This window comes from Adiantum capillus-veneris, chromosome 16 (assembly GCF_014529385.1).
Source record: "Adiantum capillus-veneris isolate H3 chromosome 16, ASM1452938v2, whole genome shotgun sequence".
Lineage (NCBI taxonomy): Eukaryota > Viridiplantae > Streptophyta > Polypodiopsida > Polypodiales > Pteridaceae > Adiantum > Adiantum capillus-veneris.
In genome coordinates, this window is record NC_140946.1 from 43,975,666 (window position 1) to 44,001,768 (window position 26,103).

The 26,103-nt window shown below is 46.8% G+C and overlaps 2 protein-coding genes across 2 annotated transcripts in view; both read right to left on the minus strand.

Moving 5' to 3' along the window:
- The window catches only part of CPSRP54 (chloroplast signal recognition particle 54 kDa subunit), a 56,685-nt gene extending 30,940 nt beyond the window's left edge, over positions 1-25,745 (minus strand). The window contains exons 1-7 of the mRNA XM_086484893.1: positions 25,489-25,745; positions 24,703-24,853; positions 24,572-24,639; positions 24,389-24,490; positions 24,146-24,298; positions 23,991-24,068; positions 23,786-23,911 (exon numbers count right to left, since the gene is read on the minus strand). Of these exons, the coding sequence (XP_086341019.1) occupies positions 23,786-23,911; positions 23,991-24,068; positions 24,146-24,298; positions 24,389-24,490; positions 24,572-24,639; positions 24,703-24,853; positions 25,489-25,689 (879 nt within the window). The 5' untranslated portion in view covers positions 25,690-25,745. The remainder of the gene's footprint in view (positions 1-23,785; positions 23,912-23,990; positions 24,069-24,145; positions 24,299-24,388; positions 24,491-24,571; positions 24,640-24,702; positions 24,854-25,488) is intronic.
- LOC147438936 (uncharacterized) lies at positions 21,282-22,348 on the minus strand. The gene has a single exon (XM_086484496.1). It carries the CDS (start codon positions 22,317-22,319, stop codon positions 21,282-21,284), a length of 1,038 nt encoding a protein of 345 aa, XP_086340622.1. The 5' UTR covers positions 22,320-22,348.
- Positions 25,746-26,103: the final 358 nt, after the last annotated feature.

Sequence of the window (26,103 nt, forward strand, 5' to 3'; positions counted from 1 at the left end):
TACTAAGGAAGAGCTGATATAAATCTTGCTCCATCTGGACCAAGAAAGCTCGCTTCTTCCGCCGCACTAGTCGTCGTGTAGCAATGCGAGACTGTCTATAGGTGATCACTCCCAATGTAAGGTCCCGCTGTATCTGAGCTCTCCTCTGTCGACATTCCTCATCATACCAGTTGTTCTGAGGCATGTGCCCAGAGCGACGTCTCTGCCCAAGCTAAGTGTGTGGATATGCCTCTGTCGCTGCCCCATGTAATGTCACTGTCAGCATAGATGTGATCTCCTCCACTGTGTATACTGGCTCTGATGTGCATAAAAGCCTACGTATCTCCTCTACATAGACTGAGTCAGTCTCTGGTGTAAAAGTATAGCGTGTATGTCCACCACCCCGTGAGGCCTGAGATGTATTGTACTCAAAGGAGACTGATAATGTTAAAAGTGCATGATCTACTGCTATCCCAACTGGCCTGGGCCCCACTGTGAAATCCTGAATGTGAGAGATAAAGCTCGGATGTGTCAGAACATAGTCTACAGTGCTGGACCCATGTCTATGTGGAAAACAAGTAAAACCTGTAGACAATGGGAAAGTCGTTAAGCCATTCAGTATGGCTAAACTGTGAGTAGTCGTCATCTCTCTCAGGTATCTCCCATACTCTGTATGCTCTCTGTCGTGTGAGCATCTCTCAAGTCCCAACTCCTCTGGCTCTAGCTCTCTAAGCATCTCCTCTGATGTGTCATAGAAGACTGTCTGTGAGCTGCCTGTACGGGCATTGAAATCCCCCAGGAGTATGATGTCTCCATCTCTGGAGAACTCCCAGATATCATCATCAAGTACAGAGTAAGGAGACTGTCCTCTGGGTGAAGCATATACTGAAGTGCTGGGAGGAAAATAGCATATGGCGATGTACAAGAAACGTCCAGTCTCTGCCCTCAGCCTCACCCACAAGTATCTGGCCTAATCATCTCTCCAAACTATGTGCAATAGTGGTTGGAGCTCCTCTCTGAAAAGAACTGCTACACCTCCTGATCCTCTAGTCCCATGCGCAGTTCTGGTGCATGTCCTACAAGCTGTCTCCCATCTGTATCCTGATATGTGCGGCATCAACTGTCCTGGAGCCTGATGAGTCTCTGAGTAGAAAACAATGTCTCTGTCTCTGAAGCTATCCTCAAAGGCCCCCACATCAAGTCTATATGAACCATTACAGTTCCAAACTGCCATCCTGAGAGCGGTCCCATAGGTCTCGCACCGTCATGTAGAGCGGTGCTCTGTAATCACTACTCGTCCATTTCTGTAGAAAGCTAACTTCCCCTTCTCCCTTGCTGCTATAATCTCTGGCATGACCTCTCTCATATGCGCAAGCTGTGAGAACGTAAGATCATCTCCTAAAAAGATACCTGTTTTCTTGAGGGTTGGTCTCTTCTTTAAAAAGTCTTTCTTTTCTTCCATGGAGGGAAAGCGCAAAATGAGAGCCCGTCCTTTTGAACTCTCCCCATTACCTTCACTCTTCTTGCCCACTCTCCAAGCTTGTGTGTGCGAGGGCTTCTCCACCCCCATCATGGACATGAGGCTCTTCACCTCTTGGTCCACCTTATCTGAATCTTTTAGGCCGGTCACTCTCACGTGTAGAGCGCGTACCCTTCTTCGTTGTTCCTCTTCTAGTGTTTTGTTGATGATGTCGGGTGTAGTCGGAATTTCTTTGCCCTTTCCCTTCTTGACAACTTCAATCCATTTTTCAGCCTCGTCCATTTTCTTTTGCGTTTTGGAGAGAACCTCCACCCATGAGGTCTTCATTTCTCCTTCCTCCTTTATTTCTTTGACTTGTGCTCGTATACTATTCAGCTCGTCAATCATTGATGGCTGAATTTCCCCATCTTCAAGGCGTCTTCCCTCTTTGGTTTCGTCGAGTTCCTCCCGAAGGGCTGAGATGCTACTTTTTAAAGCTTGAATTTCATCCCGGAACTCCTTGCGTTCTAGTTCCCTCGCCTGTTCCTCCCTCTTTTTCCATTCGAGAATTAAATTCTTCTCTTTCTTCCACTCATCCATGTGGGCTTTGCATTCTTTCAACTCCTTTTCAATGGCTGTCATCCTCTTGCTTGTGACCATGTAGTGCGCCGCCATTTGTCTTGCCTTATTTGTTTCACTTTCTGAGAGAGAGGAGAGAGCAACCTATACGCACCGCATTATGCATACATATGTTTCCCCACTCAGCCTACATGGCATGTGTTTGCTTTCTGTATGTGTCAATTTGCAATTTCTGTGAGCTCTGCAGTTTCCAAATTCCTTGCAAATAAATCCCTGCAGGTCTGCGCTGTTGCTCGCTGTTGTCAATTCCCTTCTATGCTGCCTGTGTAACCTTGGATAATAGAACTGCTGTGTCCAATGACTCTGGATCCTGCGCGTTACTGCTCACCCTGCACGCGCTGCTGCAGGGAGATAGAGAGGGCCTGCTCGTTGCCCTGAGACCTGCTCACGGAGAGAGCTTTCCTCACGCTGCCCTTCACGCACTCGCTGCTGCCTTCCCTTCACGCGCGCTGCCTGGTCGCTGCAGTCCGTGTGCCCTCCCCATGGGCTGGTGATGCTGGGCGGCAGTGTTACTGGTCGCTGCAGTCCTGTTCGCGCTGAGATAGACCCACCACTGCCTTGCTGTACCTGTGCGCGAGCTTACTACAGCAGCAGGACGGGGGGGTTTGCGAGGGGGTGGAGCTGCACCTTGTGCGCTGCCACTGCCTTGCTTCAGCCTCGCGAGAGAGAGAGAGAGAGAGAGAGAGAGAGAGAGAGAGAGAGAGAGAGAGAGAGAGAGTCTATTAACGTCCACTGGAGGCCGAAGTCGACCTATGGGACAAATTGGATACATCTTTGGCTACAATCCACTTCGGTTACAGGAAAAGAAAAATAGTGCATGTGCTCCTTAACCTCAAAATTCTCACGACTCATGAGAGAGAAATATTACGATGGTATAGATCACCGTGTGCTTAAAGTGGCTAGATGCCAGAAGTGTCAGGTCCATGTCTTTGAGGCGGTTGGTGGACTCTTGAAATCTCTAATGAGAGCTTTCCCTCCTCTGTACACTGCCCATTTTCCTTGCTTCCTTGCTTCTCTGACTTTGGCCAACTCTCTAGCTCTATTCTTTAGTTGTAGGGGTGTCAACTCATATAAAATCCACACTGATGTACTTGTAGTGACTTGGTCTGCTTCATTACCCTTGATCTTGTCATCTACGTCATAATAGCAAACTCTGGCCTCTTTCCCTTTGGCTTGGATGTCAATTGGGTCACCAAGGTCTACAAAAGGAACCACCTTGGTGAGTCTTTCCTTGAGTATGTCTACATCTAGGATCTATCCTCTAAGCTATTCATCTGAATTTGTACCTGTTGCCCAACCTTGAAACCTTCTAGTAAACCTCCAACTCTGACGTAACTTTCCAAGCTCTTCCATTTTCCTTCAAAACTGATAACACTTCATTGACAAAGGTCTCAGATTTTACCTTTGGTGGGGTACTTTCCTGTTGTGTTCTTGCCGAAGTTTCCTCTTGGGTGTGTTGCTTCATGGCTTCTTCTTGAAGCTCCTGTTTAGCTTTAACCTCTTCTAGTTGAGCTTCGAGATTGACAATCCTTTGCTTCTTTGGTTGAGAGCTCTGTCTTGAGGTGTGCTAACTCTTGCTATAATTTCTTCATCTCTCCCATGAAATATGCTTCCCATGAACTTTGGAGTTTGACGAGGGGTGTGACAAGCTGAGGTAACCCCTATCCAAGGGTGTGAGGTGCAGTGCAAGAGAATAAAGATTTGCTCGGATCTAGTACTCCTCACACAAACACAAGGGACACTTTACTTCACTTGAAAGAGCTGAATCGAACTCAAAGAAAGAGACACAAGAGAGAGAAAAGAGACGACACAGGGATGTCGGGTCCCAACCCTAAGGGGCCCACTTGCTCTGTTGCCAGAGCCAATACTTTCTTTATTCTTGCACAAATTCTCATACAATGACTAAGTGCTGAGATGCTGATGCTGATGGGTGTTGATGCTACTGATGCTGGGTACTGAAGGTACTGAGGTTCTATGTCGAAGACGATGATGTTGACGAGGACGACAATGCTGACAACGACGGCGACCGTCACGGACACGACGATGTTGCCGTGATGACGACAACGACGACGACGACGACGCGAGGCAAGGGCTGAAATCTGAAAAGGCTAGGGCTGAAAACTGAGATCGCTGGGAATCTGCTGCGATCGGGTACTGTGCCGACGACGACGACGACTACTGTTCCAAGAGCTGAAAACTAAAAACGTTCGCTGACCTATAAGGCTGAGAATTGGCGTTGATGTAAGGGCTGAAAATGCGGTACTGTGTCGTGGCGATGACGATGATGGGACCATGACGATGACGACGATGGGTGGTTGTCAAGTTTGGGACCTACGATGACGATGACGATGTCGACGCAACGGCGTCAAGATTGAAAAACGCTAAGGCTGAAAACTGAATCGCGATGGATGGCTGTAAGGTGCAGCGGAATGAATGTTTGAACTTTGCTCAAGATGAGTGCTCCAAATTGTGCTCAAGGTTCCTTTTGTTCTCATGGAAGGGAGAGCCTTCCGTTCTTAATGAGAGAGTGCAATGGACACAAACAAAGTGAATGGACACTGTGAATGGAAGTGCATGAGACTGAGAGATAGAGAAGAGAATACGACACTAGAGACGTTGTAAAACCCTCCTCCGAAGGCCCCACTCTCTATGGCGAGAGCGGTCTACTTATGATTGCACAAATTTCTACAATGCTTGGACTTGCCGACGATGTCGACGACGATGAGGACGACGACGAGACGGGCTGAAAACTGAAATCGCTAAGGGCTGAAATCTGCAAATCTTTATCTCCTGAATTCTGACTCTGTGTCGGTGATGACGATGCAATGACGACGCACTGAAAACGCAGATGCTGAAATCTGTGTTTTCCGGGCTGAATTTGCAAACTGCGCTGGATCTGACCGTGCCGCAAGGATCTGTTGCGGGAAGATGAGATCCGCGAGGTTTGGGGGTTGTTTTCCGAGTACTAAAGGCTGAAAACTGAAAACGCTGGTCCTATGGCTGATTCTGTCGCGATGATATGCAAAAACGTTGAGGTTGATCTGCAAACCAAAAACGCTAGGGCTGAAATTTGACCTTGCGGGGGAATCTGCTAACGCTAGGATATCTGCTGTGTTGCTGTGGGAATTTGCTAACGCTAGGGCTGATCTGTTGTCTACTGTCGCCGGGAACCTACAAGTGCAAAAACGCTGGCTGATCTGGTGCAAAAACGCTAGGCCTTCTGTTGAGAGAAAACGCCACAGTTGTCGCGGGGGGTTAGAGTCTCCTTTTCCTGATTCTGTGCAAACTGCACCTGCACAATAGAAAAGAGTCGCAAGAACGCTTTCATGTGTTGGTCGCTCTGTTCTTGTCTTGCTTTGTTCTCGCGATCAAATTTTGCTTCTCTTTCGTTGCTCTCGCGATCCAATTTGGCTTGACTTTCTTTGTTCTTGCGATCCAATTTGGCTTGACTTTCTTTGGCTTCCAAGTCATACTTACGCACTATGGCTGCCACGCTTTCTTCGTAGTCACGATCTATGGCTGCCACGCTTTCTTCGTAGTCATGATCTATGGCCGCCATGCTTTCTTCGTAGGCCTTTCTTTCTGCTTTTCTTTCTTCACGTTCCAACTTTCTTTCCATAAACAACTGCTTCAATCAACTCCTCCATAGGAGTTAGTGCAATCCTTAGCGTAGATGGGGAAGGGGGAGGGTCGGAAAAACCTCCTGGTGGGGAAAATTCTTCTTTGCCTCTCACATGCTGTCATGTGACACATCCAACCCTATGTGTCCGTGGACAAGCTACAGCATGATTAGGGTTCAGTCAGTCCAGTCAGTCTAGATTTAGAAGTGATTTGGCACTTTTGTGAGTCTATTCGTAGACCGTGCATGCCCAGTCACTTGGTATAGATGCATATCCTCTGGTTGCACACAGCATGATCATCAGAATTCCCATCAGAATCCATTAGAATCAGTTAGGGGAATTTTCCAGTGCATTTAGCCTATTTTCCCTATTTTTGACCTTTTTCACTTATTATTTTTAAGTGACTTTCCAACAAAAGTAGGTAGGGCAATTTTACTAAGAAAATATATAAGCAAACCCAAGTTAGCACTTTCTGGCAGAAGAGGCAGCAGGAGCTTCCCGCTCAACAGGCACCTTCTCAGCAAGAACCCCGCAGTACCTCCCCTCACTTGGCGTTCCCAGCCTTGCTTGATCGCCATCAACACCTAGCCCTAGCGTTTCAAGTTTGGAGTCGCCACAACCTCTCTAGTCCATGGCGTTTCCTTTGCAATGATCGCCATCAGTCCACAGGCAAGCGTTTTGCATATCCTCAGCACCTCCATAGCCTGGTGTTTGCAGTTTCCCATCGCCGACACACCTACAGCCCTAGCGTTTTCACTAACGCTACAGCAGCCCCATCGTTTTTGGTTTTCAGCCCTTATTGCAGCAGCGTTTTCAGCTTTGAAGACGATAGCAAGTTCAGCCCTAGATGCATGTAGAAGACCCCCATTTTCAGCCCTCGAAAACGCAGCCAAAACAGTCATTTTCAACCACCGAAACAGCCCCGGAAATTCAGCAGTAGAAAGACCGCAGATTTCAGCCCTAAAGTCGTCGTCGTCATCGGCATAGTCCCAAGTTGCATCAGTCCATTGCATACGCATTGTACCCCTTTGTGCAATCATTAGTAGACCACTCTCGCCGACGAGAGTGGGGCCTTCGAAGGAGGGTTTTACAACGTCTCTAGTGTCGTATCTCTCTTCTCTCTCTCTATCTCTCAGTCTCATACACTTGCACACACAGTGTCCATTCACTTTGTTGTGATCATAGCACTTTCCATTAAGAAACGGAAGGCTCTCCCTTCCATAAGAACTAAAAGGAACCTTGAGCACAGTTCGGAGCACTCATCTTGAGCAAAGCGCAAACAATCATTCCGCTGCACCTAACATTGGTATCAGAGCTTTGGCAATGTTCTGTATCACTCAAGGAAAGAACCACAAGAATTTTTTTGCTCGCATGAACCCAAGTTCGCTTGGGCGTGTCGATTCCTAATCGTGTTTTGTTGAAGAGTGACAGGAATCCCAAGAAAGAAGGGCTTGTCCGGCCTCCCCTTGTGTCTCTTTTCACTCATTGAGAGCGGACCGTACACTTAGCAACTAGCCAATCGACGTGAGGTGGGAAAAAGCAACCTTGGTGTGAGCGCAAGGCCGCCAAGGGGTGCGCCTGCGGAAAAGAGTAGAATTCGGGTGAAGAGAAGATCCTTCTCAAACGCGATTTGCAAGCGAAAGAAAACCTCAAGAACCCAAGACCCTCAAGAACCCAAGTTCCTCGTGAACTTAAGAACCAAAGATCATAGTGCATGGTCGTCACCCGAAGCGGAATGGATACTTCGCATACAGGTGATGAGCATGAGAGAGGCGGCAAAGATTTTTCCCCACCGGAGATTTTTTCGACCCTCCCCCTTCGCCATCTACGCCACCAAGTGTACCAAACCCTATGGAGGAAATGGTCAAGCAGATGATGGCCATGATGGACAAACAAGAAGCAAATCCCCTCGCTAGGGACCGCGAGCAAGAAGCAAATCACCTTGCTAAGGACTGTGAGCGCGACGAAAGAGACGCAAGACTTGTCGCACAGCAAGAAGACAATCGCCTTGCTTTGGAACGTGAGCGCGACGCACGCAAAGAACGAAAACAACAAAAAAAGGCGGAAGAGGCAGCACGAAACGCGGTCTTAGAGGCCGAGCGTGCAACTCAAAGATTGGCTTTTGAGACAGAGCGTGAAGCTCAAAGAGTGGCTTTGGAGATCGAGCGTGAAGCTCAAAGAGAGCTACGCACTCAAAAATTGCTTCGACAAGTGCTAGCCTTGAAGACCGAACTACCCAAAGATCGTGGGAGTTCCTTAAGTGGCGCAAGCCATGATGCGGATTCCAACCATCCAGTCACAGAGAAGTTGACTTTCAGTAAGTATGACGGTAAGATGGATACTACGGTTATTCATTCTTGGTTGCATCAATTTAATGCTTATTTTGCGACAACTAAGAAGACACGAAATAGCAAAGTGTTGACGGCAGCTATGTACCTTGCCGGTGATGCCATCAATTGGTACCACGCATGGCAAGAGGCACATCTAGCCGCGCACCTAGAGGAAGCCGACGAAGTCACGCCCCTTTCCTTCAATTGGACTGATTTCCAAGACAAGCTCAAGGCGTAGTTTATGCCACCTCAGTACCTCGCACGATTGAAGGACGATTGGCGCGCTCTCAAACAAAATGGTATGCCGGTTATGTCTTTTTCTAATCGTGTTTTGCAGCTAGGTACTCAATTACGAAAATCTGATGATGAGCGCAAAGAGGCTTTTCTCTTTGGATTGGACGAGTATATCAAGTACGATGTCGAGGTGCTCGATCCAATCGATCTCAACAAGGCGGTAGCGATTGCTCTCGCATAGGAGATGAAGCACAACAAGGGAAAGCCTAAGGAGAACAAGACTTCCACAATGGTAAGAATGGTAACTCTTCTAACCAATCTTCCAACAGTCTCTCAGAAAAGAATTCTTCCGATGAATCCAAGGGTAAGGCTAACACAATTGCTAAACCTAAGCTTACTCCATATGAAAAGGTAGCACAAGCAATTGTAGGAGGATACATCACGTCGGAAGAGCAAAGCACTTATTCTAAGGAAGGTCGTTGTTTTCATTGTCACATTAAGGGTCACATAAGAAGAACATGTCCTAAGCTTGAATTGAATGAATCTAAAGAATCCACGGAACCCAATTCCTCTGTCAATGCAATGAATGATAACACGAGTGTGCCCCAAGTTTCTCATGACCCTCCCATTGATGATTCTCTCATTAAATGTTATGGTCGTACGTCGGGGCAGCGTTTTGTCATATTGTTTGACCCTGGTAGTATGCATGATGTGATCAGTCCCTCTCTTGTTGAGAGAGCCCGCCTCGAAGTTAGTCCGAGATCTCCTATCGAGGTCTCTGGCTTTGTTCCCGGTATGGACACTCTCCTCACGGAGGAGTGCCTTGATGTGTTTTTTGGAATTCAACAAGCTGCCTTCACTAGAAGATTTGTTGTTTCTCCTCTCTCTGAATGTGGTATGATTTTGGGCATTCGATGGTTTCGTGATAATAACGCTCTCCTTGATTTTGCGGCTAACACTTTAACTCTCAATGCCAACAGTGATTCTCCTATTGTCATTCATGGAGATGACATTGTTCATTCTCCATCTCTCATTGCTATATGCAGGACAAGATTGAAAGGATTCAGGAGAAGGAGACTCTCTCAGTCTCTTTTTCTCCACAGCATGACACACAGAATTTCCATGATTATGAGAAGCATGATGATTTGAATGATAATGATTTGCATGATCCAGATGTGATTTCTCACAAGCATGATGATTTGCATGATCAAGATGTGATTTCTCACAAGCATGATGAGTTGCATAACGACGATGTGATTGTTCAGAAGGATGATGTGTTAGTTGATGCTTTTTCTAGCAAAGCTAACCTCGTTGCAGATTCGATCAATCACAAAGGATCGATCTTGACTCTCGAGCCTAGGTCTCAAGAACCCTTACAGGAAGTATTATGTGTTCGCATGATTGATACGCACGCATTGTTCGAGTGTTTCATTCGTGATCGTTTCCTGTATTTTAGTCAGCCTCATTACGCATGACATATTGTATGTTGAGCACGTTTCTCTCATGGATGAGCACGAATGTATGCGGATTGTTCATGGAAAGCTGAAAGGTATGTATGTAAGGAAGTCACATTCCATGTCTCTTCCTTGGCATGACACAGTTTCCGAACGAGCACATGAAAGTATGAGCACCAAGCATGGGCATTTCCGTTGTGAATTGCCACAGTTGATTGCTCTAGATCATACGAGAAAGATTCGATCTCATTGTTTGCGTGTATGTGGTGAACGGTTTGGCACTCCGTCTATTTGTTCATCCACATTGCATGCACAATCTTTGAGAAAGCCAAGATTTTTTACATGGAATAGGTATGTTCATGGTTTTGTGTTGGAAATGGTTTTAGGAATTTTCAGCCATGGAGATTCTTGAAGAAGAAAGAAGCACGACTCTAGACGAAGTTGAAGCATCGAAGGAGCCACAGAAGACTGTGAGTCGCTTTCGGCGCGGCCCAGAGAAGCAAGCGTTGCAGACCTTTATGAAGTTCAGGTACTGCACGACCTACACATCAGAGTGGGCCGGCAAGAGTCCCTTCCAGGATTCCGGATGCTATTGGTGATCTCCCTCGACGCCATACAGTTCGGTACTAGTACCTCAATTTGAAAAGGAGGGGATGTCACGTGACACATCCAACCCTATGTGTCCGTGGACAAGTTACAGCATGATCAGGGTTCAGTCAGTCCAGTTAGTTTAGATTTAGAAGTGATCTGGCACTTTTGTGAGTCTATTCGTAGACCGTGCATGCCTAGTCACTTGGTATAGATGCATATCCTCTGGTTGCACACAGCATGATCATCAGAATTCCCATCAGAATCCATTAGAATCGGTTAGGGGAATTTTCCAGTGCATTTAGCCTATTTTCCCTATTTTTGACCTTTTTCACTTATTATTTTTAAGTGACTTTCCAACAAAAGTAGGTAGGGCAATTTTACTAAGAAAATATATAAGCAAACCCAAGTTAGCACTTTCTGGCAGAAGAGGCAGTAGGAGCTTCCCGCTCAACAGGCACCTTCTCAGCAAGAACCCCGCAGTACCTCCCCTCACTTGGCGTTCCCAGCCTTCCTTGATCGCTATCAACACCTAGCCCTAGCGTTTCCAGTTTGGTGTTGCCACAGCCCATGGCGTTTCCTTTGCAGTGATCGCCATTAGTCCACAGGCCAGCGTTTCGCATATCCTCAGCACCTCCATAGCCTGGTCTTTGCAGTTTCTCATCGCCGACACACCTAAAGCCCTAGCGTTTTCACTAACGCTACAGCAGCCCCAGCGTTTTTGGTTTTCAACCCTTATCGCAGCAGATGCAGCAGCGTTTTCAGCTTTGAAGACGATAGCAAGTTCAGCCCTAGATGCATGTAGAAGACCCCCATTTTCAGCCCTCGAAAATGCAGCCAAAACAGTCATTTTCAGCCACCGAAACAGCCCTAGAAATTCAGCAATAGAAAGACCGCAGATTTCAGCCCTAAAGTCATCGTCGTCATCCCCGTCGTCGTCATCGGCATAGTCCCAAGTTGCATCAGTCCATTGCATACACATTGTACCCCTTTGTGCAATCATTAGTGGACCACTCTCGCCGACGAGAGTGGGGCCTTCGGAGGAGGGTTTTTACAATGTCTCTGGTGTCGTATCTCTCTTCTCTCTCTCTATCTCTCAGTCTCATACACTTGCACGTAGAGCGTCCATTCACTTTGTTGTGATCATAGCACTTTCCATTAAGAAACGGAAGGCTCTCCCTTCCATAAGAACTAAAAGGAACCTTGAGCACAATTCGGAGCACTCATCTTGAGCAAAGCGCAAACAATCATTCCGCTGCACCTAACACATGCTCATCACCTCCAAGCGAAGTATCCATTCCGCTTCGAGTGATGACCATCCACTGAAGTCATGGGTTCTTGTGGATTCTTGTGGTCTTGGGTTCTTAAGTTCACAAGGAACTTGGGTTCTTGTGGGTCTTGGGTTCTTCGGTTCTTGAGGGTCTTGAGTTCTTGAGGTTCTTCTTTCGCTTGCAATCTGTGTTAGAGAACGATCTTCTCTTCACCCAAGTTCTGCTCTTTGCCACGGGCGCACCCCTTGGCGGTTTTGCGCTCACACCAAGGTTGCTTTTTCCCACCTCATGTCGATTGGCCGGCCGCTAAGTGCACGGTCCGCTCTCAATGAGTGAAAAGAGGCACAAGGGGAGGCTGGACAAGCCCTTCTTTCTTAGGTTTCCTGTCACTCATTAAAAACACGATTAGGAATCTACACGCCCAAGAGGTCTTGGGTTATGTGCAACCGCCACAAGCCACAAAAAAAAGTGGTTCTTGTGGTTCTTTCCTTGAGTGATACAGAACACTGCCAAAGCTTTGATACCAATGTAAGGTGCAGCGGAATGAATGTTTGAACTTTGCTCAAGATGAGTGCTCCGAACTGTGCTCAAGGTTCCTTTTGTTCTTATGGAAGGGAGAGCCTTTCGTTCTTAATGAGAGAGTGCAATGGACACAAACAAAGTGAATGGACACTGTGAATGGAAGTGCATGAGACTGAGAGATAGAGAAGAGAATACGACACCAGAGACGTTGTAAAACCCTCCTCTGAAGGCCCCACTCTCAATGGAGAGAACGGTCTACTTATGATTGCACAAATCTTTACAATGCTTGGACTTGCCGACGACGTCGACGACGATGAGGACGACGACGGGACGGGCTGAAAACTGAAATCGCTAAGGGCTGAAATCTGCAAATCTTTATCTGCTGAATTCTGACTCTCTATTGGTGACGACGGCGATGACGACAATGCAATGACGACACGCTGAAAACGCAGATGCTGAAATCTGCGTTTTCCGGGCTGAATCTGCAAACTGCGCTGGATCTGACCGTGCGGCGAGGATCTGCTGCGGGAAGGTGAGATCTGCGAGGTTTGGGGGTTGTTTTGCGAGTGCTAAAGGCTGAAAACTGAAAACGCTGGTCCTATGGCTGATTCTGTCGCGATGATCTGCAAAAACGCTGAGATTGATCTGCAAACCAAAAACGCTAGGGCTGAAATTTGACCTTGCCGGGAATCTGCTAACGCTAGGAAATCTATTGTGTTGTTGTGGGAATCTGCTAACGCTAGGGCTGATCTGCTGTCTACTGTCACCGGGAATCTGCAAGTGCAAAAACGCTAGGCCTTCTGTTGAGAGAAAACGCCAGAGTTGTCGCGGGGGTTGGTCTTGCTGAGAAGTTGCCTGTTAAGCAAGGTGCTCCTGTTGCCTCTTCTACCAGAAAGTGCTAGCGCTAGGTTTTTATTTATACAAACTTAGCAAAATTGCCCTACCTACTTTCCAACAAAAGTCACTTAAAAATAATAAGTGAAAAATGTCAAAAATAGGGAAAATAGGCCTATGCACTGTAAAAATGCTATTGATGGGGTTTGACTGGAATCTGATGGTCATGCTGTGTGCAACCAGAGGATATGCATCTAATCTAAGTGTCTGGACATGCACGGTCTGCGAACACTCACAAAAGTGCCAGATCACTTCCTATTCTAGACTGACTGGACTGAACCCAACCCTGATCATGTTGTAGCTTGTCCACGGACACATAGGGTTGGATGTGTCACGTGACAATGGCTTTTCGACGAGGATCTGCTGTAAGGAATGGAATCGGGGATGCGACGAGGCTAAAAGGATGGTACTGTTGCAAAAACGATGATGGTTGAAATCTGCTCCAAAAACGCTAGTGCTACTGCTGAGAGAGAGACCACCTGCCGGGTGCAACACTTGGAGCACCACCTTCTGCTGCCTCCTCTACCTGTGCTGAGTGCCCAATGGGTTTCTTTTATAGTTTCTTAGCAATTTTCCCTACCTACTTTTCCAACAAAAGTCCCTTATTAATAAATAAGTGAAAAACGTGTAGTTTGGAAAAAAGGGTTCTATGCTCTGGAAAATGGTCATGATAAGATAATTGTTCTGTGCAAGAGAGGGTATGTAACTATGACCCGCCTGGACATGCACGTCTTGCTAGAGGCTCACAACAGTGCCAGGCTAGGTTCTACGCTAAGACTGGAGCTAGACTATGGCAGAAGCAAGTGAAGTGCGCACGTGACAAAGGGTGTGTAGTCTGCGGAAGCTGAAAGTGCGCAGACTTCGCAAGCTGGGCGGGGCAGGTGCGGGCTAAAGGGCTGAAGAGATCAGGCGCGCCGACTGGGGCAGGTGCAGGCGCGCACGAGAGAGAGAGAGAGAGAGAGAGAGAGAGAGAGAGAGAGAGAGAGAGAGAGAGAGAGAGAAATGAAATGTTATATTAACGTCTTCAAAAGGCCAAAGTGACCTATGAGACCAGAAAGTTACAATGTGGTGGATCTGATACAAAGTCAGAGTAACAAGATGACAAAATGACAAAATAAAATACTATGGAATCCTAGACTGCTCGGTGTAGACTAACCAGCTAAAACAGCTAGCTGGGATAGCATAGGAGATCCAGCATCGATCACTGGCGGATCTCATCAATCTCCTCCATGGTCAGTAGTCTGACCGGGCGTCGTGCATGTCGAGCCAAAGTGACCCGGATCCTTTGATGCAGCCTCTGTCGATGTTCTGTAGTCTTCCGCAGTCATGGGCTTCTGGATCTCCCCAACTCAGTCGCTCGGTCGATCAGTATGCCTCTGGTGTAAATCGATGAGCTCTGTTGTGGTAGTAACTCCTCCGTGTGTCCAGTGGCAGCTCTAAAGAAGTCTGTGATCTGTCTCTGAGACTGGCTAGTCTTTCCTCTCATCAAGCTCTCTCTGTGTTTGCGCAGCTCGAGCAAAAACAAACCCAGGCATCTCTGATCCTCGTACCGCATGACTCTAGATAATGGTCCAAAGTCCTCTCTGAACAAGCAATGGAAGCGGCCTCGTATCTCGTAGTAGACGGGGCAGTGGCATGTGTAGTGCAACTCTGTCTCAGGCTCGATGTCACACAGGGGGCATGTCCTAGCCTCTGCTGGTACTCCGCTATATCTCCCAGTGTTAGGTGCAACGGAATGAATGTTGTATTTTCTCAAGATTAGTGATCTTTATTGCTCAAGGTTCCTTTTAGTTCTTTAGGGAAAGAGAGAGCTTTCCGTCTTGTAGAGTGCTGTGGTCACGAACAAAGTGAGTGGCTTGTGCGTGCAAGTGAATGAGACTGAGAGAAGGAGAGAGAAGAGATACAACACCCGAGAGGTTGTAAAACCCTCCTCCGAAGGCTCCACTCTCGTCGGCGAGAGTGGTCTACTTGATTGCACAAATGCGTACAATGCAAATGCAATGGACTGATGCAATGGGACTATGCCGATGATGACGGTGGTGATGACGACGACGACTTGATGGCTGAAATCTGGGTCTTTTAACTGCTGAAATTAGGGGACTGTTTCGGTGGCTGAAAATGACTGTTTTGGCTGCGTTTTATGGCTGAAATTGGGGGATCAATCTGCAACCAATCTGGGGGAATCTGCTACTGCTGATCTGCTGGAAAACTGCGTTGTTCTGCTGTGTTAATGCTGAAAATAAAAAACGCTGGCTGTTCTTACTAATGCTAGGGAAAACGCTAGGGCTGAGAACAAGTTGGCGATGATGCAATGGAAAACGCTAGGGCTGAGAACAAGTTGGCGATGATGCAATGGAAAACGCTAGGCTGTTGGTGGGGCTAGCGACAGATGGAATCTGCAAACGCTAGGGAACTGTAGATGTTGGCGATCAAGGGAAAAACGCCAAGTGCTGAAGATGCCCGGTGATGAAGGAACTCCAAAACGTTGGGATACTGCGGGGGTTCTGCTGAGAAGGTGCTTGTTGAGCATGTGCTCCTGCTGCCTCTTCTGCCATTTAGTGCTAACTTGGGTTTGCTTATATAGAAACTTAGCAAAATTGCCCTACCTACTTTTGTTGGAAAGTCACTTAAAAATAATAAGTGAAAATCCCAATAATAGGAAAATAGACTAAATGCACTCGAAAATTCCCCTAACTGATGCGAATGGATTCTGATGGGAATTCCGATGATCATGCTGTGTGCAACCGAAGGATATGCATCTATGCTAAGTGACTGGACATGCACGGTCTACGAATAGACTCACAAAAGTGCCAGATCACTGCTAATCTAGACTTGACTTGGCTAACGGGAACCCTGCTATGGTGTAGCTTGTCCACGGACACATAGGGTTGGGGTGTGGCACGTGACATCCCCTCCTTTTCAAAGTGAGGTACTGATACCGAACTGTATGGCGTCGAGGGAGATCGCCAACAGCATCCGGAATCCTGGAAGGGACTCTTCGCCGGCCCACTCTGATGTGTGGGTCGTGCAGTACTTGAACTTCATAAAGGTCTGCAACGCTTGCTTCTTTGGGCCGCGCCGAAAGCGACACAAAGTCTTCTGAATCTCCTTTCTTGCTTCAACTTCGTCTAGAGTCCTGCTTCTTTCGTCTTCAAGAATCTCCATGGCTGAAAATTCTTGAAACCATCTCCAACACAAAACCATGAACATACCTATTCCATGTAAAGTGAAGGAAAAAAAACTTGTCTTCTCTAAAGATTGTGTATGCAATGTAGATGAACAAATAGACGGAGTGACAACCCGTTCATCAAACACATGCAAACAATGCGGTCGAATCTTTTCTTTTTGATCGAAATCAATCAATTGTGGCAAATCACAATGGAAATGCCCATGCTTGGTGCTCATACAATCATGTGCTCTTTCGGAAACTGTGTCATGCCAAGGAAGAGACATGCAATGCGACTTCCTGACATATAAACTTTTCAACTTTTCATGAACAATCAGCATACATTCGTGCTCATCCATGAGAGAAACGTGCTCAACATACAATATGTCATGCCTAGTAAAAGGGATCACATAACGATGCTAACTAAAATACAGAAAACTGTCACGAATGAAACACTCGAACAATGCGTGCATATCAATCATGCGAACACATAATACTTCCTATGATGGTTCTTTGGACCAAGGCTCGAGAGCCAAGATCGCTTCTTCGGGATCTATCGAATCGTCTTGTGGGGGATCTGTGGACCTCGACTCGAAAGCCAAGATCGATTCTTGGTGATTGATCGAATCTACAACGAGGTTAGCTTCGCTAGAAAAAGCATCAACTAACACATCATCCTTGTGAACAATCACATCTTCTTCGTGCAAATCATCATGCTCGTAAGAAATCACATCTTGATCATCATGCAAATCATCATGCTTGTCATTGTCATCCAAATCATTATGCAAATCATTGGCATCCAAATCATCATGCTTATCATTGTCATTCAAATCATCATGCAAGTCATTGTCAATCAAATCATCATCATGCTTCACACAATCATGCAAATCCTGTGTGTCATGCTTGGGAGAAGAAGAGACTGAGAGAGTCTCCTTTTCCCTATCCTGTTGAATCTGTGCCTGTATTCGAGAAAAGAGTCGCAACATCTCTTGCCTTATTTCTTTGTTCTCGCGATCAAACTTGGCTTGCATTTCTTTGTTCTCTCGATCAAACTCTGCTTCTCTTGCTTTGGCTTCCAAGCGTGCTTGCTCGCTCTCACGCGCTATGGCTGCCATTCTTTCTTGGTACTGGCGCTCTATGGCTGCCATGTCTTCTTCGTAGGCTTTTCTTTCTGCTTCTCTTTCTAGGTCTAACTCCTCCATAGGAGTTAGTGCAATCTTTGTCGTAGATGGGGAAGGGTCGGAAAAACCTCTTGGTGAGGAGAATTCTTCTTCGCCTCTCTCATGCTCATCACCTCCAAGCGAAGTATCCATTCCGCTTCGAGTGATGACCATTCTGCAATCGTGGGTTCTTGTGGGTTCTTGTGGGATCTTGGGGGTCTTGGGTTCTTAAGTTCACGAGGAACTTGGGTTCTTGAGGGTCTTGAGGTTCTTGAGGTCCTTGATTCGTGACAATCCTCGTTGAGAAGGATCTTCTCTTCACCCGAGTTCTACCCTTTTCTACGGGCGCACCCCTTATCGGCCTTGCACTCACACCAAGGTTGCTTTTTCCCACCTCACGTCGATTGGCTGGCCGCTAAGTGCACGGTCCGCTCTCAATGAGTGAAAAGAGACACAAGGGGAGGCTGGACAAGCCGTTCTTTCTTGGGATTCCTGTCACTCTTCAACAAAACACGATTACGAATCACCACGCCCAAGTAAACTTCGATTCATGCGACCGCAACAAGCAAAAAAAATTCTTGTGGTTCTTTCCTTGAGTAATGCAGAACACTTCCAAAGCTCTGATACCAATGTTAGGTGCAGCGGAATGAATGTTGTATTTTCTCAAGATTAATAATCTTTATTGCTCAAGGTTCCTTTTAGTTCTTTAGGGAAAGAGAGAGCTTTCCGTCTTGTAGAGTGCTGTGGTCACGAACAAAGTGAGTGGATTGTGCGTGCAAGTGAATGAGACTGAGAAAAGGAGAGAGAAGAGATACGACACCCGAGAGGTTGTAAAACCCTCCTCCGAAGGCCCCACTCTCGTCGGCGAGAGTGGTCTACTTGATTGCACAAATGCGTACAATGCAAATGCAATGGACTGATGCAATGGGACTATGCCGATGACGACGACGGTGGTGATGACGACGACAACTTGATGGCTGAAATCTGGGATCTTTTAACTGCTGAAATTAGGGGACTGTTTCGGTGGCTGAAAATGACTGTTTTGGCTGCGTTTTATGGCTGAAATTGGGGGATCAATCGGCAACCAATCTGGGGGAATCTGCTATTGCTGATCTGCTGAAAAACTGCGTTGTTCTGCTGTGTTAATGCTGAAAATAAAAAACGCTGGCTGTTTTTACTAACGCTAGGGCTGAGAACAAGTTGGCGATGATGCAATGGAAAACGCCAGGCTGTTGGTGGGGCTAGCGACAGATGGAATCTGCAAACGCTAGGGAACTGTAGATGTTGGCGATCAAGGGAAAAACGCCAAGTGCTGAAGATGCCCGGCGATGAAGGAACTCCAAAACGCTGGGGTACTGCGGGGGTTCTGCTGAGAAGGTGCCTGTTGAGCATGTGCTCCTACTGCCTCTTCTGCCATTGAGTGCTAACTTGGGTTTGCTTATATAGAAACTTAGCAAAATTGCCCTACCTACTTTTGTTGGAAAGTCACTTAAAAATAATAAGTGAAAATCCCAATAATAGGAAAATAGGCTAAATGCACTCGAAAATTCCCCTAACTGATGCGAATGGATTCTGATGGGAATTCCGATGATCATGCTGTGTGCAACCGGAGGATATGCATCTATGCTAAGTGACTGGACATGCACGGTCTACGAAGACTCACAAAAGTGCCAGATCACTGCTAATCTAGACTTGACTTGGCTGACGGGAACCCTCCTATGGTGTAGCTTGTCCACGGACACATAGAGTTGGGATGTGGCACGTGACACCCAGTCTTGATCCGCAGCTGGTGTGAAGATGTGTGTATCTGGCCAATAGCACATCGTATCCCATGAGACAAGTGAGTGTCCATGTATCTGGGCCTCGTCACAAAACCATCCTCCGTAAGCTGGAGGAGATGCTCTCTGTAGAAAGCCATCTTCGTACCTAGCTCCTGTACCGGCTGTATCCATGTCCTCTTGGTATCTAGCTGAGTCAAGTCTTGGCGAGAGCCTGGTGATCTCGGACTGTGTAAGAGTCAGAGAGGGCGCATCTAGTGAGTACTGGAAAGGAGGCAATCTATCTATGTTGAACCCATGCGCTTGAAACCATGACGTCATCTCCCCATACCAGCATGCTGTATCTCCCTGCACGGCTAACTGTCGAGAGGACTCAAGTGCAAGGCGTGCATATCTGTCTCTGGGAAGTTCCCATATGCGGTGTATGAAGGAGACAGATCTGGTGAGGGCCTCAACCACCAGTGGGGAGTCAGCTAGCTCTGCTCGTATAATAGCACGTGGTACTGAAGTCTTGGCCCTAATGAGCCGCGAGATCATAGAGACCAGAGGTTTCTCCATTTCCCCCCATCCATCACTGCGGCCTGTCCTCCCGTGATGGTCCAGTGAAGGTCCCCAAATCTTAGCTCCATAGAGCAATACAGAAGCCACCAAAGTGTCAAAGAGCCAGAGCTTCGTCCCAGGCTCCTGAAACTGAACCTGTGAACACATTCTTTCCAATTTACCCAATGTAATCTTAGCTCCATAGAGCAATACAGAAGCCACCAAAGTGTCAAAGAGCCAGAGCTTCGTCCCAGGCTCCTGAAACTGAACCTGTGAACACATTCTTTCCAATTTACCCAATGGGCTCTGGTCAATCTAACCTCTGCTGCCCTCCTCAATGAAAATGCTGGCCCACTAAAAACCACTCCAAGGTAAGTGTAAGCATCTGTATACTCCACCTTCTCCTAACCGTATGTGAAGGCGGGCGCTCACCTCCTGATCCACTGTGGGGTGGTATTAAATACCATGACCTTGGTTTTACCAAGGTTGACGGACAAACCACTTTCTTGGGCAAACCTACGCAAAGCATCCAGGTGGCGTTGCATCCCCTCCGGAGAGTCATAAACCAAAACAATATCATCAGCATATAACAGTAGTGAAATCCATGTCCCCGCTAGCTGTGCACCTCTATCACCATCTCTCTCAATGTAGTCAAAAAACTCATCTACATAGATACCAAATAGAGTAGGAGAGAGCGGGCAGCCCTGCTTCACCCCAATAGTGGAGTAAACCGGTGTGGATAGACCCTCTGGGGTGCCTACATGCCCCACTACTGACCTGTATAATGCCATGACCCCCCAATGAGCTCTGTGGGTACTCCCATCTGTTGTAATCTGCGCATCAATCTCGCTCTGGGCACTGTAATAAAACCTTTATGGAAATCCACAAAGCTGCAATAGATTCGTCTCCCACGCGATCTGCCTTCCTCAATGATGGCTCTGAGTGTCAAGATATGGTCAAGAGTAGAAAAACCACTCCTGAAACCTACCTACCCGGCTGCGCGCATCCCCTCTCTCTGCCCATCTACTCAGCTGCTGCTCAAGAATAGATGCGTACAACCGTGCCAATGTGTGTCCAATCATGATAGTGCGATAGTTCCCAGGCTCCATAGGGTCTCCCGACTTGAAGATAGGTAAATAGGCTCCAGGTATCAGGCAAGCCCTCACACATGGCACGGTTAAACATAACTGCTAGAAGCTCTGCTAGTAAGTCTCTGGCATGCATGAAATGCTCAGCTACTAAGCCATCATGATCATATGCTCTCCCAGTCTTCATCCTGTCAATGGCCTTCCTCACCATCTCAGCGGTGAAAAAAACACATGTGTGCGGGCATGGATCGGGGGGGTCGGGAAGGGGGGGTTGCTCAGGAACTGTGTACAAAGATGATGCATAATGGCCCTAGGCCTTTGTAGAAGTGATGGCGGGGGGGGGGGGGGTGCTCATGAAAGAGCCTCCAGGCCTCACGTGAGTCGTGACTCAAGAATAGCTGGTATAGATCCTGCTCTAGGCGAGCCAAAAATGCCTTCTTCTTCTGTCGCACTAGGCGTCGGAAGTCAATCTGTGACTGCCTATGAGTGATGTTCCCCAAAAGCACCTCCCTCTGAAGTCTAGCTCTAGTGTCCCGGCATTCCTCATCATACCAGCTGTTCAGGGGCATGTTCCCTGAACGGCGTCTCTGCTCAGGCTGGGTATGTGGGTATGCCTCTGCTCTGTTGCATCGTGTAGTGTCTGTGTCAGTATAATAGTAAGCTCCTCCAGAGGACGCCCTGGCTCCTCTGTGCACAGGCATCTGTAGATCCCATCTATGTATACAGAGTCCGTCTCCTGCGTGAAGGTGTAGCGAGTAGGGGCTGTTGCCCGTAGCCTGTGTGCTACACTAAACGGAAAAGAAATGGTCAGCGATACAAGAGCATGATCCACTGCCACACCAACAGGTCTGGGTCCAACCGTGAGGTCCTGGATACTAGAGATAAGGCTTGGTTGTGCCATGACATAGTCCACTGTGCTCGCTCCATGTCTGTGTGGGAAGCATGTGAAGCCTCCCGAAGCAGGAAACCTCTGTAGGCCATTCAAGATGGCCAGTCCATGTGCGGTGCCCATGTCTATCAGGTGTCGTCCATACTCGGTATATTCCGCATCGTGTGACAGTCTGGACAGGCCTGTCTCTACAACATCTAGCTCTCTCAGCATCTCCTCTAAAGCATCATAAAACACTGTCTGGTGATGGGCAGTCCTAGCATTGAAGTCCCCTAGAATGATAATGTCACCATCTCTAGAGAACTCACATATGTCATCATCCAAAATAGAAAAGGGGGACTGTCCTCTGGGTGATACATAGACCGACGTACTCGGGGGAAAGTAGCAAATAGCAATGTAGAGATATCTACCTGTCTCTGCTTTCAATCTCACCCACATGTACCTAGCCTGCTCATCCTTGCGGGCTATATGTATCAATGGCTGCAAATCCTCTCTAAATAACACTGTCACTCCCCCCGAGCCCCGTCCTTTGTGCTCTGAGCGTGTCTCCTGTCTGTAAGCTGTCTTGACTTTTCTCCTTGCCGCTCTAATCTCCGGCATTACTTCCTGCATATGAGCGATCTGCGAGAGGGTAAGATCATCCCCGAGAAATATGCCCGTCTCTTTAAGAGTTGGCCTTTTCTTCAAGAAGGACTTCTTCACTTCCATGGAGGGAAAACGGAGGATGAGTGCCCTTTCTTTTGAGGTTTCCCCACTGCTTCCATTTTTCTTTATGTTGCCCACTCTCGAGGCTCTTGTGTGCGTCGGCTCATGAGAGAGAGAGAGAGAGGGGGGGGGGGGGGGGGGGGGGGGGGTTTATTTTCTCTCAATACTTTTAAAGAGAGAATCAGCAGTTTCCAGAGAGAAAACCTGCCAGGACAGGGAATTAAAAAGAGAAAACAGTTTATAGAGAGACCAAGTGTAGAGAGAAAATCAGCATTCTTTAGAGAGAGGATAGAATCTGCATAGAAAGTCAATGCACAGCATATCACTTTTGCTAACCCCGTAACAGACTCTGGGACTGGCAGTCCAAGGGATGTTCATTCTTTTTCATTATTGCTAAGTAGGCCTATGCAAAATTATAGGCTATAGCAGCATTTTGGATTGCTAAAAGTATAGAGCACCCACTTAGTTTATAAACCAATAAAACCTAAGTGAGTACAAGTTGAAGGGTGAATGAACCTTACTTCCAAGAGGGAAGGTGAGAGAGAGAGGTGGGGGGAGGGAGGTCAAGGGTCACTATAGTATATACCTAGATGAATCCAGGATAAGCCCAGATTCACCCTTGAAGGAAAGTGCAAGGTATAGACCCATGGTAGTCACCCACAAGACGATATAACCATCAGCTCCATCATGCATAGTATTGACTAAATACCACGACATCCCCACTAACGTCGTCAGTGCCCAATAGTGGGTGTAGAACTAGGTACTAACATATGCTCCCCAACACAACACACACCACACGCACACACACATGAGCATACATCAACACAAAGTTCAGCGGGAGGGAGGTCAAGGGTCACTATAGTTTCTATAAACAAGAGTGACCCGTCCTCCAGACTCGAGGAGGGAGGGAGAGAGAGGGAGGGATAGGTGGCAGACGGTTAGCTCCCAACCGTTTTTGGCGGCTCACCGTCGTTTAGTATATAGAGAGAAGTAGATGTCTCGCATGATCATTCTTCATTCCTTTCATTGTGTAGACTTTCCAACTTATACACTAGTTCGTGCTCCATACCAATCTAGTCAATTAATGAAATTTTCAAGAGTAGAGGACTGTTGGGAGTCAGAATACAATGAGAAATATGCATAAATGAGAAACCTAGAGGCGGAGAGTGGTTATAAGTATTTGGATTAAAAAGCTTGGTTTGGAAGAATGTCGTTTTTGTGGCGATGTTCAGTGGATGTTCAGCCGCTAAATTAGCAAGGCCCCGTTGTGTCTGATGTTATGCAAGAGTTGAGGTAAATTCCCCAGTTACTCTGGTGTTGCAGTAACACTTTGTTTTGCGGACTGCTGCTTGTCTTTGCACTCCTTTTATAAAGTGTTTTCTGGAGCCATTTCAGGTTGTTTAGCTGATCTTCAGAAAATGCCTTTGGGAGGGAAAAAGGGACCTCAACAAAAACCAAGGAAAACAAACCTGTAGTCTTCCTGCTGTATCGACAATCACAACATCTACCGACTTCTTTCTGGCCTCTGCTAGACCGAGCTTCGCAATTTCAGCTGGTTTGATCTGGTTTCCTGCTTCGAACACAGGAACATCCACCTACCCCAATGAAGGGTCGTGTTATATACACAGAAGATGGGACACCACCCAAATTAAAAGAAAAGTCCCTTTTTGCAACCTGCTTGCCAAGAGTAACAAGTTGATCGATAGCAGCTGGTCTGTAAATATCTGTTGCCACCATCATACACTTTTTTCCCTGAGCACGTTGCCAAGTCAAGAGATCATATAAAGCCACGTTGCAAAAGAAGGCTTATGCCAAGTTGACTCCCATACCTTTTTCTTCAGGTACAGAGCCAACTTTCCACAAGCAGTCGTCTTTCCGACTCCTTGAAGCCCTGCCATAAGAATGACTGTTGGCTTAGTTTTTGCATAGTCAATCTCTGCAGCTTCTCCTCCCATTAATTTCACAAGCTCGTCATTCACGACCTGTGAAAATGCAATCAATTTGAGAGCTTTAATCGTAGATCTTGTGCCAGCAGACAATGCAAAGCTTGGGGTAGGTACTTTAAACTACACCTTAACTAGCTGCTGGTCAGGCCTTACTCCTTTTATAACACCACTACCAATAGCTTTCTCCGTTACATTTTTGACAAAGCTGCGAACAACAGGAAGACTTACCTGCATATAAAGTCATCAACAACATGAGAAAAGTACACTCAAAATATTGAAAGGGCCAAAGAAGCAGAAACAGGTTCCTACATCTGCTTCAAGAAGGGCTCGTCTGATGTCACGCATAGGTTCCTTTATATTTTCCCTTGTCAACACATCTGCATGGCAGAAACATGAGAACCAGAGCTGGCCAAGAAAATTAAAAAATTAGCTTTATTTACCTTCTTTTCTCAACTTGGTCCATGCTTCTTCAAGGCTGTTTGTTAGCTGATCAAACATGGCAGCTCTGACTGTGAGAACGCGGAAATATGTTCTTTCCGAGCATCTTCCAAAAGTTGAATTTTCTGATGCGGATCGAAAGGGTGTATTGGACTGTGTTTAAAAAATTAGAGCCCACTTTCAAATATTATATTCAATGTGGGAGTAAATGCGAGAAAGATCAATAGAGCGATGATTTGAATGATTACCAATGCATGAACGTGTTAAAAGTGACAGGCAGATTCTATGCGCATTGGTCTTCAATGAAATTGGAAGGTAAAATAGAGATCAGACATTGAGGCTAAGGAAAAACATAGACAGCTTAATGAGAAATGTGCTAGTTAGTGAATAACAGCCACGCAATTGAAGACATGGACATAAACTCCAGGACAATGCTTGCAAGCCCTCTCAACAACATTTGGTATCCTCAAAACGCAATCTCATGGCCCCATAAAGGTTGCTGAAATAATCATGAAGTAAGAATTAGGTCAATGCCATATTAAGATAGCATCGTAGGCATGTAGCAAATGTGACAGTGAGCTTAAGGACATTGCAATGGCCATTGGCAGCAAAAAATACACATTATTAGCTGAAGTAGCAAATGTGACAGTGAGTGCAAGGACATTGAAATGGAAACAAATACACGCTTTAAGCCAGCCTCACCTATAGGTTGATTCACAGGGATGAAGCCTTCCTCTTCAATAATTTGCTTGAGCTAGCTACACAGATAAATAAGAAATGAGAGTTACCTGCAGAAAATGGCTGCTGATGGAAGACAAGGAGCGAGTGCTGGCTGGAGGTACACGGAGAAGCTGCAAGGAGTTCTTTCTCGTCACGGAGAGAATTGTGCGGAAGGAGGAGGTAGAGGAGGAAGTGGAGGTTGCGCTGCGTGGGCAAACGGAAGCCGAAGAGGTCGAGACCCCCGCTGCTGCCAGCGAGCGGCTCTCCATCGCCAATCCTCACTTCCAGCCGGGTGAGCTAAACTGTAAAATGTATATCTGTAACAGTTTTATCCAAGCGTTCGCACACGTCATTGGCCTCGCCAAACTTCACAGGAGTCTTCCCCCAAACTCGCCTAGAATGCTTCGTTAATTGTAGTTGTGTTGAGTTGATTTGAAAGGCATTGAGAGGGGAAATGAGAAGGGGGGGGGGGGGGGGGGGATGTCACAAGAAGCATAAGCTAAAATTAGATTACTATATCTCAATTGCCACGTTTCAAGAAATAAACACTTCTTTGTGTGTGAGGACTTGCATTGTTGCTGCTTTATCTTCGCTATGATGTCTATTTTACTAGAGTCAATTGTCCCGAACAAATGTAACCCGACAAACTCATCAAGGCAATATATTGTAATTATGCATAACTG